The sequence below is a fragment of the Populus euphratica genome, unplaced genomic scaffold, assembly GCF_000495115.2.
Source record: "Populus euphratica unplaced genomic scaffold, PopEup_1.0 scaffold157.1, whole genome shotgun sequence".
NCBI lineage: Eukaryota > Viridiplantae > Streptophyta > Magnoliopsida > Malpighiales > Salicaceae > Populus > Populus euphratica.
The window spans coordinates 333,615-350,392 of NW_011500044.1; the positions used below are offsets into that span (position 1 = coordinate 333,615).

General features: G+C 32.7%; 4 protein-coding genes across 5 annotated transcripts; all 4 read right to left on the bottom strand.

Annotated features, from left to right (window-relative positions):
• Positions 1-1,791: 1,791 nt before the first annotated feature.
• On the bottom strand, positions 1,792-6,928 carry LOC105107374 (uncharacterized). Of its 2 annotated transcripts, none has more exons than XM_011001274.1 (7): positions 6,756-6,928; positions 6,059-6,182; positions 5,866-5,916; positions 5,372-5,423; positions 4,221-4,279; positions 3,164-3,209; positions 1,792-2,327 (listed from the first exon to the last, which is right to left on the bottom strand). In XM_011001274.1, exons 2-7 carry the CDS (start codon positions 6,131-6,133, stop codon positions 2,200-2,202), a joined length of 411 nt encoding a protein of 136 aa, XP_010999576.1. In that variant the 5' UTR covers positions 6,134-6,182; positions 6,756-6,928; the 3' UTR covers positions 1,792-2,199. The 2 variants fall into 2 exon arrangements, with proteins under 2 accessions (XP_010999576.1, XP_010999577.1); XM_011001275.1 differs by having other exon boundaries at positions 6,059-6,185.
• Positions 6,929-7,517: 589 nt separating this feature from the next.
• On the bottom strand, positions 7,518-9,359 carry LOC105107373 (protein EARLY RESPONSIVE TO DEHYDRATION 15-like). The gene is made up of 3 exons (XM_011001273.1): positions 9,042-9,359; positions 8,285-8,683; positions 7,518-7,911 (listed from the first exon to the last, which is right to left on the bottom strand). Exons 2-3 carry the CDS (start codon positions 8,631-8,633, stop codon positions 7,748-7,750), a joined length of 513 nt encoding a protein of 170 aa, XP_010999575.1. The 5' UTR covers positions 8,634-8,683; positions 9,042-9,359; the 3' UTR covers positions 7,518-7,747.
• A 2,367-nt stretch (positions 9,360-11,726) lies between these two features.
• On the bottom strand, positions 11,727-12,448 carry LOC105107372 (uncharacterized). The gene is made up of 2 exons (XM_011001272.1): positions 12,089-12,448; positions 11,727-11,758 (listed from the first exon to the last, which is right to left on the bottom strand). Exons 1-2 carry the CDS (start codon positions 12,411-12,413, stop codon positions 11,742-11,744), a joined length of 342 nt encoding a protein of 113 aa, XP_010999574.1. The 5' UTR covers positions 12,414-12,448; the 3' UTR covers positions 11,727-11,741.
• A 2,564-nt stretch (positions 12,449-15,012) lies between these two features.
• Positions 15,013-16,015, bottom strand: LOC105107377 (protein LIM3-like). The gene is made up of 2 exons (XM_011001277.1): positions 15,664-16,015; positions 15,013-15,207 (listed from the first exon to the last, which is right to left on the bottom strand). Exons 1-2 carry the CDS (start codon positions 15,986-15,988, stop codon positions 15,191-15,193), a joined length of 342 nt encoding a protein of 113 aa, XP_010999579.1. The 5' UTR covers positions 15,989-16,015; the 3' UTR covers positions 15,013-15,190.
• Positions 16,016-16,778: the final 763 nt, after the last annotated feature.

Genomic DNA, 16,778 nt, shown 5'->3' on the forward strand with positions numbered 1-16,778 from the left:
GGTTGAGTTCTGATTAACTTAAAACCTGTTCAACTAGTATTGAGTGTAAAAAAAAAAATTAATTAATTTAACTCAATCAACTCAAAACTTTATTGTTGGTGTAGTTAAACCTAGTTAACTCGAGATCTAGATGACTTATTCTTTAGCCAGGTTGAGTGTCAAATTTTTTTTATTAAATTTGACCCTATTAATTCATCAAATTAACTTATGATCTGGTTAAAATTCAAATTGATTTTTATTTTTATTCAACATCACGTGACTTTAAACTTTCTTTAATTATTAATGACCAACCTAGTCCTTCCGAATAACTATGATTGTTATACCCCTAAACTTATAATGAATGAATGTGCTTGTGTTTCCCATCGAATTATTAAGAGAAGTTGCGGGGAAAAGCATGGAATTATTCTACAAACAAGTTAGGTTCAAAAAAGTGGACTGAATTTACAATGCTAGTTCTGTGTTCAAACATATATTAATCCTTCAAAAAAGAAAGGTTGGTAGATTTTGAACATACCTTTGAACAATTTCTGAAGACTTTGGTAGCACGTTTTTTGATTTCCAATATGCTGTGCTTTTATTTTTAATGGTGTCAAGGCTCGAGGCACCCCTTTGGTAGCAGGCATAGATTGGTTTTAGGACAAGTTGTCTCAAACAACCCCAAACTGTGTAGGTATTCTCAATTTCGTTGTCAAACAAATTCTTGTGTCAATTTCCCCCCTTGATTTTCAGAAATTTTCAATTAGATCTTTTGATCGGTATTTGGTCGTGGATTTCCTTGAATTTTACTCCCTCCCCCTTTTTTTGGTTCTAAGAATCGACATTGTTTTATAGGGAACTCAACTTAAAGATTACTAATAGAAGGACCTGAATTGTTTAGGGATAAAATTGATACAAAAAATTGTTTGGGAAAAAAATGATATAATCCCAATAAATGGAGGGGGTGTTTTTGAAGTTTGTCCTTGATTTTAATAAAAGAGAAAAAAAAAAAAGAGGAATTGCTTGGAAGGCATGTATGTGAAGCTGCAATGCATTAGCAGAAGCCGTCCAATGATAACAATTGTTCACTCAATTGCAACAGGTGTGGTCATTAGACATGGTTACGGAGTGAGATGTTTCAGCTATAGAGAGTATGATTTTCTGCTGCATTAATTTGGAGGAACCTTATTGTAAGCCTTAATTAAACAAGCTTTCTGATCCGCATGTTACAAGAACATTGCCTGAAAGAAAGCAAATATACAAGTACGTTGCCTGAGAGTAAATAATATCCATGAATTCTCAATTGGATCCTTCTGTTGAAAAATGTGCCAAAGCCTTCCCTCAACTGGGTTCCCAGCCTATAGATGAAGGTGGGAGTGTTTTAGATGGAAGGATCAAACTGGGGATTCCTAGACAAATTGGGGAACCTACATGAGAAAAAGGGCTATAGATTGGGGCTAATTTGATTTAATCCCTAGAATGAAAGAAAAATTCGCATTTAATCTCGATTGTTTTACTGTTATTACTTGAAGGAAGCTTCATAACACATTAGCATTCACCAGCCAGTAGTTGGCAAACTGGATTTCATTTACCAACATTTACTCCATTTAAATAGTCAAACCCCACCTGACTTCAAGTAAAAGATTGGTTTCAAGTTTGCCATGACATGGAGTTTTCATGATTTTCTCCTTTAGAACAAATGCATTTACTAAACCAAAACCACATTTAATCCTCCAATTTGGAAAAGAGAAGAGGAGGAAATAGAGACAGGGCCTCTGGTAGCCCTAACCGAAAATACCAAACCCAAAGACATTCTTCCACATAGATTCTCATGTTTATTGAGCATTCATGAAGTTTTACCTTGTGTTACAAAGAAAAACTCTAACCTGAAACCTTCTGAAAGTAGAGGCATGGGTACTTCTTGAAAGTTGAAACATTTTCAACAAATTGGCAATGCTGGAAAATGAGTGTTCATTGATATCATAACAAGGATGCAAGTCATTACCATCCTCCAAAATTGCAGATATAAAACTTACAGACAATAAATATCAACAAAAATGATGGTAACTTCTTAAAAAGCTAAGTCGATGTTACTTTGCAAAACTACAGAAGCATATGATTGCAAGGCCCTAAGAAGCACATGCTTGCAGTGACAATATACAAAGGCATTCTCTCCCCCCCATGTGTACTGATGCACAGATACACTGACCAAGAAAATATATCTTACAGAGTGGAGGAATTTCTGGACTTCTGCCTTTTATCATCCTGAGAGGAAGGAGGTGACGAAGGAGATGAGAATGCTGCATGGTAAGAAGAGGAAGCAAGCTGTGCCAGCGCCGGAACAGCACCACCTGTAGCATTTCCAATGTTAAGAATGTCAAAAGGCACTGTTACCCAAAAACTAACAGAATCAATAGCAACTGATTTTCCCCTTTGGGCCAGGTCCGTACAGTTTAATCGTATAGTATTGATAGACTGAGCAAAATGCCAAAATAAACACCAGACTACCATTCAATCCACTCACAAAATTAATGCCTGCTCAGAACATTGAGACATGATAAAAGTACATGTGCTTGAGCAGCTATCGACACACCATTGCAAAGCAATAAGAAAAATTTCACTTTTACCAATCCAATAGAACAGCATAAGACTAGCTATCTAGCTATCGCAACTGGATCCCAAGAAAATGGGTAAAGCGTCCAATGCCCATGAGAATGAGTTCAAATGCTATCAAGTACAGGATATTGGGAACCACAGTTTCAAAATTTTATTTTTTTGGCTTCTTACTGAAGGGAACCAGAGAATAAGTTGAAATTTGAAAAATGCATTAGCCTGCAATTCACATGCAGGTCACCAGCCAACCATGTTTTGTTCTCTTGCAGGTGGATTGCCACCTCAAAAGACAGACAGCCTCAGCCTCTACTCGCTATAGATCTTTAGTGATTAAATTAGTAGCTGTGCAAGGAAATTCTAAGGAACAGAATCCCAGAAGGATAATTCCTCTTTCACCCCTACAGAAATCATCACACATCCCATAACAGTCAAAGGATATTTCTTATAGTCATGGCCATTTACAGAACATGTCCCATGGATATAAAACACCATGCTCATTATGACATTCATTTAATTGAATGCCAGTAAAATAATGAATCATCCCACAAGAAAATTTAAAGATAGTATTGCTGACCTGCCAATCCCGCACAAGCTGAAGAGAATACTATTACAGGAGGTGCCTGCATGCACACAAAGACTTTGATTAGTAAACTAAAAACTGTTCAACAAGAAACTATATTAGACAAAGAACATGATTTTACAGAAGTTTCTGCATACATGGAAAACATATTAAGGTGATTGAGCACTCTAGGAGCCAAGAAGTTAGAAATGAATTCCCTGCTGAATATACATATAGAGAGACCAAGAGAAACCCTTTAATTTTTTTGGAAGTGTTTTGAAGGTTTAAGAGTCAAAAGCATAATCAAATAGCATCAAGACATGATTGCTTGAGAGGCCCGCTGTTTGTCGCCATCCTAGAATGATTATTCACTATACCAGGCCAAGTGCTCCCTCTCACATTCATGCAAATGCACTGGAAGTGTTTTCAAGGTTTAAGAGTCAAAGCATAATCAAATAGCAGCAAGACATGATTGCTTGAGAGGCCTGCTGTTTGTCGCCATCCTGGAATGATTATTCACTATACCAGGCCGAGTGCTCCCTCTCACATTCATGCAAATGCAATTATAGCCAGTACAAGGGGATCCAAAATGAAGAAGAAAGGAGGGAGCACTGCCTTGAGTATAGTGAATAATTTCTTTGCATTCTTGAGACAAAGCATATACTTATCTCAAGGTTTTTTTGCTTACAACAACTGGGCTTTAGCTTCATGGAATGAAATGAAAATTGAATACATTAAAACATTCTTCATTAATTGGGAGAGTATATATGAAAAGAATAGCAGGTACAACTTTATCAAGTTGACAAAAAATTCCATCCAATGTTTTCTTTTCGTTTCTTGGCATTGAGACTTTAGTTACGTTACTAAATTTTATTTCTGCTATCTAAATATTATATTTCCTTTAACTAGTTCTTATATTATATAGGCATAATTATGCCTCATACATATACACACACACACACACACCATAATTTTCATATTTTCATTGTTGTCACTAATATATATTATATTTACTAAAAAAATTCAAAATCGGTTAAAGAGGTGAAAACATTAAGGCATTTGAGAAACTTACACCAATAAAGAAATGGAGCCACATTGGTCCTTTTACCCATCTCCGGACTACTGGCATCACTGCATCAACAGATATATTCATCAAAAAGGAAGGAAAAGAGAACAACTACCAGTTGTTGCATAATTTTATTAACAATAAAAGGTTCCTTGTGGTCCAAGCCATGAAGTTAGAAAATAGATACCATAAAGTACCTGTGATACATAATTAAAAGCAATGCAGGTAAGAAGTGAAGAAAGATATAACAAATATCTTTGTAAGTTACACACATATTTGTGCAGGATGTGTGCACCAATCACATTTTTTATTTGGTCAGAAAACCATATGGAAAAAAGAATTGTCAAACATTTATAATCTGAAATGGTATAAAGAAAAGCAATTTGCAATGAAATTACAATCTATGAACTGGAGTGCAAACAATAAAAACGCTTGTCGACTGAAGCAATTTGGAGCTCTCTTTCTTCCTCAGAGCTGGCCTTTCTACCCGCATGATGATTCAAGATATAAAACACAGTATTCATGCAAAGTATATAATGAATGCAGATTGGCAACAAGCAAGGCAGATGCTAAATTGCAACTAGCAGGTCCTTTTTTTCCAGTATTCATAGCCAAGCATTGCCTTTCAGGTGTATGGGCCACTTCCAGAATCACACTTGTATCTTTCATTTGCATTGTTGTTCTAGATGGAAAACACAGACTTGATGAGTTCAGCAAGATGATACTCCATTGCTTTAGTTTGACAATGGTTTTATGGTTTATGAAGATCCCACTCTACCACTTTATAATGGCACTCCACTAATAGTGAAATAAATGTTTTTGGATATTCGCTGAAGGTTAGTGCTGTTATAAGTTGATGGATTGCCATCATCAATGCCGTGGTTTTGTTTTCTTTGTAGTTTTTATTTCTCTCCCTCTTCTTTTTCTGTTACTCCTTATAAACATTAATGGACAACTTGGTCCTGAACAAAGAAAAAAAATATAAGGAAAAATGTGTGCCAAAGACTAAATAAAAGACAATAAGCCATATAATAGCTGAACATCATACACAATAAGAATTTAATAATAAGAGCAGAAAGATGGTCAGATTATATCAATTATCAACTTAACCAAATCAACAACAGATAGCAAAGAGTGCAAGAAACAGAAACCCATACCATGGTTGAATCCATAAAATGCACTTGCTGTACCACCAACAGCAGAGCCAATCTAAACCAAAACAGCAAAAAGAAAATATAAGCCCCACCCTCTATCGTTTAGAAGAAACTCCCGTAGCATAAACTCAATAACAGTTAGTGTGCCACTACAAGCAATCCCATCAAAAACATGAAAGTAGTGATTGGTTACTGATCCCATAACCCAATTCCATTACCTCAGAAAAATCAATCAAACTTTCAAAACAAAAAAAGGGAACAGTCAATATGTGACATAAAGCAACCTCGTTTACACAAATAAACCTAAAGTGCAACTATATGCACTTCCAAATTATACTCCCACATTTTAATCCTAGACAAGCCACCCACAAGTCCAATAATATTTGAGTGCAGAGTAGGCACTACAGATAGAAGGATCATCTGATTACATGCTCTCTTTTACAGTGCCCACAATTACCTAAAATCTGAAAACAGGATAAATTGTCAAAAGTATTTACCATGGAAAAGCTATCTCTGATTAGAGGTCGAACAGTCCATTGACTAGTTTCCTGCAATCAGGGAAAAAAATTTGAAAAAAAAAGCAGACAAGAGTAGATTAATATTTTATATTTCAAGGTATCAATGAATTATGAAATGAAAGATAGATTCAAAATTATGCATTATACAATATTGAGCTGTGGAAGAGGATACCATCTCTTTGGTCAGAGGGCCAGCACAATGATGGCATCGCAAACTACTCTGAGGATTTGACTTCGATTCTGACATTGATAATCTTTACATAAACGCACCAAATTTAAAGGTTTTGGCTTTCAATCTGCTACAGATAAGCACACAACAACTCAACATACACAACCAAAGTACAACAATCCATCATATTAACAGAAAAGTCCAATCACCCCGAAAAACATTATCATCTTTTAGAACTAAAAAAACATGAATTTCTACTTAAGTGGGTTTTTCTTAACTGTGCATTATCCTCTTTTAGAACAAAAAAAATATGAATTTCTAAAACTACTTAAGTGCGTTTTTCTTAAATGTGCAAAAAAGACCTCTCAAAACTCAAAATTGTGAAAAACTCAGTATTAGCCTAAAACCCTACAAAAGTATCAAACTTTAGCATACAATACACCAAACTTAACTATCTACATATACATTACACTATATGGCATTCCGGAGAGGCTGAATAAGATAATTATCAATGAAACAGCAGCAGAAACCAATAACTATCTATATATACATTACAATATTGGGGGTTTTGATAAATTCTCGACTAAACATACCTAACTAGGTTACATCGTGGTAAGAACGTTTCCTGGAAACCCTCAATTTTATCGATTGAACAGCCTAAAACCAATATTCAAAGTCTCGATCGAAAAATAATTGTTACCTGCGTTATTGAGTTCCAGGCAAAAGAGAGGGAATCTACACGACATAAGAACACAGGAAATATGGAAATCGGAGAAAGCAGATGATCTGTTGATTTATTTTTCAGTTCTTCGTTTTAGTTGAGAAACACGAGAGCGAGTCACGAGTGAACGGGAGGAAGAGAATGAGTGTGCGAGGTGATTGGTTTTCTTGCTATAAGAGGGCACTTTAGTCATTGTATTATTTTATTTTATTTTTATCCCATTAACAAAAATGTAATTTATAAAAATACTGAGAAAAAATAAAATTCAGATAGAATTTTATTGGAAACTAACATAAAAAAATTGATAAATCTATATTGTTTAGGATAAAATTGATATATGAAATTGTTTAGAATAAATGAACACCACCGAGAATAAAGATTTGAGAATAAAATTTGTGTTTTTAATTTTAAAACAACATCTTGCAGAAAATGCTTTTAACAACAAATTAATTAATTTAGAAAAATTTGTGTTTTTAATTTTAAAACAACATCTTACAGAAAATGCTTTTAACAACAAATTAATTAATTTAGAGTATATTTATCAAATTTGGCCCAGCCTGAATTAGCCTTAATCAAAATCAAATTTAGAGTATATTTTTATATTATTTTAATATAATAATATAAAAATAATTTTAAAAAATAAAAAAATATTATTTTTATATACTTCCAAACAAAAATCATTTTGAAAAAATTATACTACTCCAGTTCCAAACACAATACCAACCACATGGTTATGGACGGTGGCAAGAAAGAACCTTAACAATACTCACAAAGACAGCACTCATGTTCATTTGTTATTACAAGATTTGTTCAGATTTTTACATGGAAAGCTAAAATGAAATTGCATGAGAGGAAAGACACGAAAACGGTACAGCCTTGCATTTACAGAGGAAACTAGAAGAACGTCTTCTGACTGCTCAATGTTAGTGATGTTGCTCCAAATGCAACTCTGGAACGATCGAGTATTTCCTTCAGCGAGGCTGGTGGATGTTTTGTGCAGTGCGCTTGCCAGAAACGCAGTGCAATGGCTTCGTTTGGTACTTCGTAGGGGTTCTTGGAGATCTGGGATTTCTGTCCTTGTGAGATTTTGGCACGTTCAGGTCATTCAGCAAAGCTTTCACATCCACTAGGAGACCTGTGTTTCACAACAAAATTACTCTTACTCTTCCTGAATGCCATAATAATGCTTGGAGGATGATGATATACAGCTTAATAAAATGAAAAGGTGGTTTGTTCCATCGCTATTGATACGAAGATCAAGTTTAACTACCGAAAAGAGCAGTGATTAATTTTGAAGTGATTGAAGTTCAATCTCCCGATTCATCATGTTATACATGATGTACCTAGTACTCGAATCGTGCATTGGGAGCACAAATGCTATTGCTATGCATCAAACCCTCCATTTTCGAAATTGAAGACAACAAACACAAAACCAATACAATCTGAAATCATTCAACCTAAATCCAGTCCAATTTTGATAAGAAAAGGGTCGTAGTAAGATATATTACCATTTAGAGGCTTCATTTCAACTTTGGGATCGGTAGCAATGAAGTCAGTTTTATCTTCAGCTTCAGCCAACATGACCATCTCCTCAAATTGAGCTTCCAAGTTAGGAAACTCCTCAACACCAACATCCAAATCCTCCGGCAGCAAATCCGTAAGATCATCATCAGCACCAGCACTTCCATCAAAACTCCCCTCCGGATGCTGACTCAACCAGAAGTCCCTGAACCAAGTCGAAGTTTTCACGAGCTCCCACCATTCCGGTGAGAAATCCTCCACTTGTCGATATACATTAGGAATAAAGAGAGGTGCATTGGGATTCAACGTCGATCTTCCAGAAACCAAAGTTGCCATTTCACCACTTTTTCGCGAATCAATCCAGTCACAACACTAAGTTAATTTTCCTAAAACAACAACCAAGAATCAATCTTTATTAACAAACGTAACCAATAATAACTTAGAAACCAATACTCAGTCAAATCTAAGCACCTTCTTAACAAAGATCATGAATCCAAGACTCAATGGAACTACAAGAACACCTCACAGATCACAAAACAAAAGAAACCCAAAAACAAAAACATCAAGACACAAAAAGATCAAGAAAAAACCAAACCCCAGAACAAACAATCCATCTATATCATCACTAAAACGATAAAGCAATGAACTTTAAAGCTCTCATCAACAGTTCAACCAAAAAAACAAAACAAAACAAAACTCAATATCTGCATAAGCAAAGCAAACAGATCATGATCATTGCCTTACCTTTCGATCCAAAAGGAACTTGAATGTGTCCTGTGGCAAAGAGAACGGTTTCCTGACAGAGAATCTAGTAGAAATTATTGCTGCTAACGGATACAAAGAGGGAATCTTGACAATAAGAATGATATATTGCCGAGCCTGGTCGGTTTGGTGTAAGAACCTGAGGTTTGTGTTTTTAAAGCGAAGACACCGGTAAATCGGTGATTAAACGGACACGTGGTGGGTGATTAGGAATTTGGGCTGTGGATAAAGGATGATGACTAGATCTTTCGTTTGAGAAACAAGAACGACGGTGGAGAGGGTTTGGCGGGCATCGGACGGTTGATTTGAGGTTACTGGGGAAGATTTAAGAAATAAAAAAATGTTTTTAAATTTGAAGTTCATCATGTGAAGGTCGGCGGGATGAGATAATGATAGTAAGAGAAATAAGAAATTTTATAATATTCACGCCATAATTATTAAATATTTATAGTATAGAATAAATATATATAACAAATAAAATTAAAAAAACAATAGGTGAAAGAACTATTTTTAAAGGGGTTGAATGTCATTTTTTTTAGAGCGTACTTAGAAGTATAAGGTTGCGGTTATTTTTAAAATATTTTTTATTAAAAAAATATATTAATAATATTTTTTATATTTTAAAAATTTTCTAAAAATACTTTTTAAAAGCACTCATAAATGTTCTCTTATTCTGTGTTTATTTCTATCCTATAAATATTTATAATATAAAAAATAGATAAATATAAAAAATATAATAAAAAAATATTTTTTAATATCCGAGAAAATTACTTTTTAAAAAGGCTAAATGTAATTTTTTTTTCTTTTCTATGTTTATCTTTATGGAGTAGTTACAATTATACAATTTTTTAATAATTATCTTAGGAATAATTGTTAAATTTCAAAAATAATTTAAATTATTGGGTTAATTTTTATATTATTTGAATTAATTCAAATTATTTCTTTATTAAAACAATAATAAGATACTTTTTATATATTTTACATAAGTTTATCTAGATTATTTATATTACTAAAAACTTGGTTGAGTTAACTAAATTTTATTAAATAAATATGTTGTTTGGTTCAACTAAAATTTAATATAGATTAAATTCTGAATCCTAAATTTTCTAAATTAATGATTAAGTTTAACAATTATAATTATTAGTGTGGATATATACATACAATCTAACAATTGTTGCATTTAATTATTTACTTTCAAGAGTTTCAAACTTTTGGGAGGAGAAGTCATTAGGCCAAACTCTTAAAGTTGATTTTACTGAATTTACTTACGAAAAGATTTCAACTATTTGATTTATAGAATTTACGAGTGAAAATCATCAAGTCAACGTGATGGACTAGAATTTCACATATTTTTTATAATAATTGTTTTTTATCCAAGCCTATTTTTTACCACAGTCTGGACCTCAAAGAGGATCCAAAAACAAGCCTGTACCTTGGCTCGTAGCCTAGGCAAGCACCAGACCTGTTAGTTTGACTCAGATATCATGCCTGGCTTCACGCTGGACAGGTAACTTGGTGCCAAGCACGAGGCCTGGACCTTACATCGTACCACAGGCCGAGCCGAATGTAATAAGTTTAGTTGTTCGAGTAGTGACTGCTTGGAGTTAGGATAATAGTTTAAAATATTTTTTATTTGGTAATATATTAAAATAATTTTTTTAATTTTTAAAAATTATTTTTAACATTGATATACTACAACAATTTAAAAATATTTTTTATTTAAAAAATATAATATATATATCGTATTATCAAACAAAACATATATAATAATAATAATTAAAGATAATTCTGAAGACTGAGACAGAGCAGCATTATATAAACAGTCATAAATCACTAAATGCATGGGGTTTTAGACTTTTCAAATATCCATTAAAAACTTAGCTTAGTTTATTCTGGGTTAAACCTTTGAAAACTATTTTTCAAAGATAAAATTGTCCATTTTAATCATTTTTATTGGTGAATCTATGCTAAATTTCACCATTTTGGATACTTCAAAAACTTCAAAAAATATTGGAAATTTAATATTTAATTCACTACTACGAAATGGAAGTACCAACATCAAATATATTATTTATGATCATGAACTGCGAAGTAGTTTCTATTAAAATACTATAACTCGGGAGGAAATTTTACAAAAATATAGTATTTTATTCATATGTTTTATTAATCCTTGTAATGGTCGTATTGAATCTATTGATATATAGGACTTGTGCAGACTTTAACCTAATATTGGTAATTCTGACAAAGATAAAAAGAAAGAAAGAAAATCTCAGACAACATATATATATATATATATATTTCCTTTGAGAATAAAAATAAATTCAATATTTAGGATTGGAGAGAAAGGGCTTAATTATAATTTTTTCACTCTTCTGTTTATGTAAGGTACAGGAGTGATTAATATTAATTTCCATCAACAAACACATTAAATAGCAATTTAAACAATTAATATTAATTATTTTATTCTAAAATAATTAAAATAGCTAATTTACCGTCAATTGTCGTCGGGATGGAAAGATGAAACCAGACAAGTAAAATAGAAATATTTATATATTTCATTGCTTCATCATATTATAACAAGAGTTTTTATCCAGATTCAACTTGAGCTACTAATATGCATTTTAATTTTATGAGCCACTCTTGAAGCCATAGCTTTGCATACATGTGCCCGATATTCTCTCCTCATGGAACTGTGTAGCCTGCAATGAATCAAAAAATAAATATAAATAAGAAATACAGAAGTTAGCAGTAGCAATGACTAACATGGAAGAGAGAGAGAAAGAAAGTAGTACTATTATAATAACATCAGATACAGCGATCGACCCGGCTCAAGATCAAGATTAAAAGACTCAAGATCAAGATTAAAAATGAATGAATTGACTGGAATCAACTAATTATATCATTTTAATTTTAAAAAATCAGGTTTTTTCATTGATTTGACTTGGGATGTGCCTTGAGTTGATGGGTCACCGGGTTGATACAAACTGTATCGAGTCCTATATATAACACTGAGTAAAACTACTACTTACTTCCACATTTCATGCCATGGTCAAGTGGTTTGCCGCAGAAGGCAGCAACATGAACAACTTTTCCCATGTCAATGATAGCTTCAATCTCCCTAGTGATGTATTTACACACACATGGGATATCAACAGACTTGATCACGCTGCAACATTCTTGAGATGGGTCCTTTTGTGGTGCAGCCCTTTGAACATACCTTGCACATTGAGTTATTAGCCCCTGTAAGTCACCTTGGCATCCTTGGCCACGGGCTACATGGTCACTGGAAATGAGTATTCCAGTCATGGCAAAAACAGCCAAGACCATCATGAAGTTGATGTTCAAGATTGCCATCGCTTAATTTAATTTCCTCTCTCTAGCTACCTCTCTGGCTGTGGTGATTTTCTGAGCATGGACATGGTGGGATTGGCATGGCTGGTTTATATAGAGGTTTTGAGGAAGGGGGTTAGTGTCAGTTTCTTGATTTGCATGGATTTTGTGACTCAAGTTGGTCCAATTTGAGCATATATTATACGTTACTCTCTTTGTTTGGTAATCTTGAAACGAGTTGCATGTGAAACACTTTGAATTTTTTTACTGGAGTAAAGGAAAATTGAGGACTTTGCTCGTTTGTTTTGGGTGCTGCTTGTGGTGTGAGCCCATGCGTTATTTTTGAAACTCGTAACAGATTTCATTTTTCTTGTGAATGAAAACGTTCATCGAGCAAAGAAGCCATCCAATCTTTACAAGTTTTCTGCAATTTGCATTGAATGATCTGGACACTCCGAGCAATCAATTTTACTTTTGTATAATTTTTGCTTCGTGAGCTCTTTTCTTTTGTTTCTTCCATAGCTTTTTTTGGTTTTTTTTAAGGTTTAACGAAAGGTATAAAGAGCCTCAAACTATATATAGGGAGTAATTCTCTCCTTTACACATAATTATGCTGTATATAGTAATTAAATTCGATATCCTGGTCGAGTGTATCGACTCGGTAATCTAGTAAATCAGATGATTCGAGTCAGATTTCTTATCAAATATATATTCAGATTCGAGTCAGATTTCTTATCAAATATTTTTGAATAATTAACTCGTTAAAATCTGGATAACCTGACAACTATAAACAAGACTTCAAATTCCATGTTGTACACTACCGACTTTCTAACATTTCTGATGATTACCAAACGATATCAAGATACACGAGCAGTCATTTCTCAACAATCCTTTTCGACACTGATGTATTCTTCCCACCTTGACATTCATAGCTTTGGAAGAAAAGGATGCCCTGAATTATTTTTCCTGTGCTATGTTCGAGCTCGGTCAACGAATTAAATGGAAAAAGGTTGATCCATTCATAACTTATAACTGGACACTGGTTGGGTTTTAAATTAAATAAAAAAAATTAACTTAATCACACCACTAGATTTTCAGCGACCCGGTTAAGTTAGATAAGCCCTCTCCAGTTCAAACCAAGCTGGATCAACATCAATAAAAAAAATAAAAAAAATAAAAAAAATAAAATAACATAATTTTAATAAAATTGATTGATTGATGTTGATTGATTAACATGTGAATTCACTATGATATGGCAACTCAAATGCTTTTTCAAGTTGATTCGTAGACCATGTCTTGTAATTGTGATTTTTGTCTCTTGAAACTAGATTTTTTAATCAAGTGTATGATACTTGATTGGTGCATGATGTTGGAGATTTTGATTATATTATGATAGTTTTTAATTAGAGGTTAAATATAGTGACATTTTTAATGTAATTTAATAAATTATTTATATTTATAGGAGAAGTTATTTAATTATATATATATATATAAACAAGATTTATAATAATAGAGAAGAAGTAATTATCTACTCTTTACAACTCTCAACCTTACTTTTTTTTTATTATAATGCTATAATGACAATCACTGCTTGCTGCTCTTAACAGCCAATTTTTTTTTATATTTCTCACATATTTGGCTTTACACACTCCTTTACTTTACTCTTCAAATTATACCTCTACTTATAGGTATCAATGGTAAAACAACTTGATCATAAATTATAGCACTAATGATAGCAACACATGAATTACATCATTTTGTCAATAATTAGTATAAATTATTTGATAATACATAATTATTATTATAGACTTTTGATAATGGCAACCCTTTTCTAGAGTAGGGCTACATATGTTGCCATATAAGTAGCAATATCCCAACACATTGAAAAACAATTCTTATATTTTTCTTTATATTAGAATTTATTCTAATTATATGGAAAGTAAATTGATTTATACATTGAACTATTTTTTAAAAAAATCAACTGTTTTGATTAACAAATTGAACTAATTTTTAAAAAATCAACTATTTTAAAATAAATTAGAACTTAAGATTGTGTGAATATTTTCAAGTTTAATAAGCGATGACCAGGCAAAGCCAAAAAAATATAGCAAATTATCAATATTTTTCTCATTTACCATCAACCACCCTCTCTTTTAACAATCACCATCAACCACTTCTAACTGCCATCCAACCACCATTAACCATCATTACTTCTCAACCAAGCTGCCAAGGCTCTCCTATAAATAGAGATAAAGAGAGAGCAGTGTAAGAAAAGTGTAGTGTAAGTGTGGTAAGAGCAAAAGAGGTGAAAGTGTGGTGAGTACAACTGTGAGAGTGAAAAAGTGCAGATTTGAGAGAAACACCGAGTGTAAGAGTGAAACACCGGGTTTTGTGGGATTGTACTAAGTTGAGTTGAGTGTTTATATCATTCCTCCAATAATATACAATCTACTACCTTCGTGGATGTACCCGATTTTGGAAAACCATATAAATCTGCTTGTTTGTATTTTATTTATGTTTGTTTTTTATCCAATATGCGCAACAAAAAAATATTTAACGTTTAAAAAGACCCAAACACTCGAATCACTCAATTAACAAGTCTTTATATCCAAATCAAGCACAATCCATAGATATCAAGGCATCTTTAATAACAAAAGCCATTTGAAAAACAGTAGCTCAATACATCAACTTGAATATTTTAAAATCCTCGCTAATTATTCAATACATCAACTTGAATGTTTATTCTAGTCCAGTAATTAGTAGCTCATAGCTATAACTTGGGAGTGTTGATGTGACCATTTTCATGGAATGGTGAAGCCTGCAATAAATCATGGAAAATAGTTAGCAATTGCAGTGCATTCATAATGAAGATCCCAACTAAGATAAATAAATATTACTATTAATCAAGTAAAATTTTCCTATGGAATAAAGTTATTAAACATGATTAAAATATGATTTAAAATTCAAATTGCAAGATGAACAAACTAACCTGAATTGATATAAATCAATACAAAATATTGTTATTTCAATATTTTTTAAACAATATTATTTTAAATAATTTTTTTTGAAAAATCAAACAAGATTTTAAAACTAAATTGTTGGTCAACCAAAGTCAAACTCAATTCTACACTAACATTTTTTAAAACTTGATATAGGTTAAAATCTAAACAACGAGCCACTAGTTTGAATTATCAATATAAATAGAATTTAACAACAATGAAATTTATTCGAGTTAGTTTTTCCATAAAATTTAACAAAAACAAAAGCAACTTACTTCCACATTTGGTGCCATGTGCGAGTGGTATGCCACAATATTGAGCAACATAGGCCACTTTTGCCATATCAATGAGAGCTTCAATGCCATTAGTGACTTGCTTACACACACAAGGCACATCGAGAGTCTTGATTGCATTGCAACAGTCGGGAGATGGGTCTGTCTGTGGCCCTTGTACCTGAACATACTTGGAACATTGTGCTATTAAACCTTGGAAGTCACCATGGCATTCTTGGCCAAGGGCTACATTGTTGCTCGGAATCAGAATTCCGATCACTGCGAGAATGGCTAGGATCATAAAGTACTGGACATTCAAGATAGCCATCTCTTCTCCCTCTCCGGTCTTGGTTGTTGTTTGAGTGTGAGCAAGATGGTGAGCATGGCTTGTTTATATAGGGTTTTGAGGGTGGGTGTGTTTTATGCACGCTCGCGAGGTTGGTTCATAATTTGGCAGATAACGCTTTTGCTGTTGAAATGCCTAACATGTGAAACACTTCAAGATTCAAGTATTCGAGGGATTCAAGGGACAAGTGAGGATTTTGCTTGCTTTGTTTTAGCTTCTTGTTGAGGTGGACGATATGGTGTGAGTCTAGTCTTTATTATTATTTATTTATTTTTTAATATTAAAGATAAAGAGTATTCTCATATCAGTTTTCATATAATAAAATTATTTTTTCTTCTTTCTTTTTGGTTCAACCCAATCAAGTTTTTGGTTCCTCGGGGGCAAATATAAATGAGTCAACAGACAAGTGAAAAGAGAACGTATCCTTGTTGTTTTAATAAAAATAATTAATTAAAGTTAACTGGATTGTACATGGATTGACGTGATTTAAGTTTTTTTTTTTAATTTCTAGATAAATTTCAAAGTCACTTTCACAACTATAAATTTAATTATGATTTTCTTAACCACAAAAATTTAAAAAGCTCATAAATGACCCGATTTCAATATTAATTCAGCTGAGAAGCGGTCCATACAAACACCAATTTCAAATAACCAAATATAGCTTAGATACATTTATCATTGATTATAACAATAAAGTTACTAATTTGTTTTTTATTCAAATTACAAATAGTCCTGTTTATAAGGATATTATAATTCTTTCGTTTTATATGAA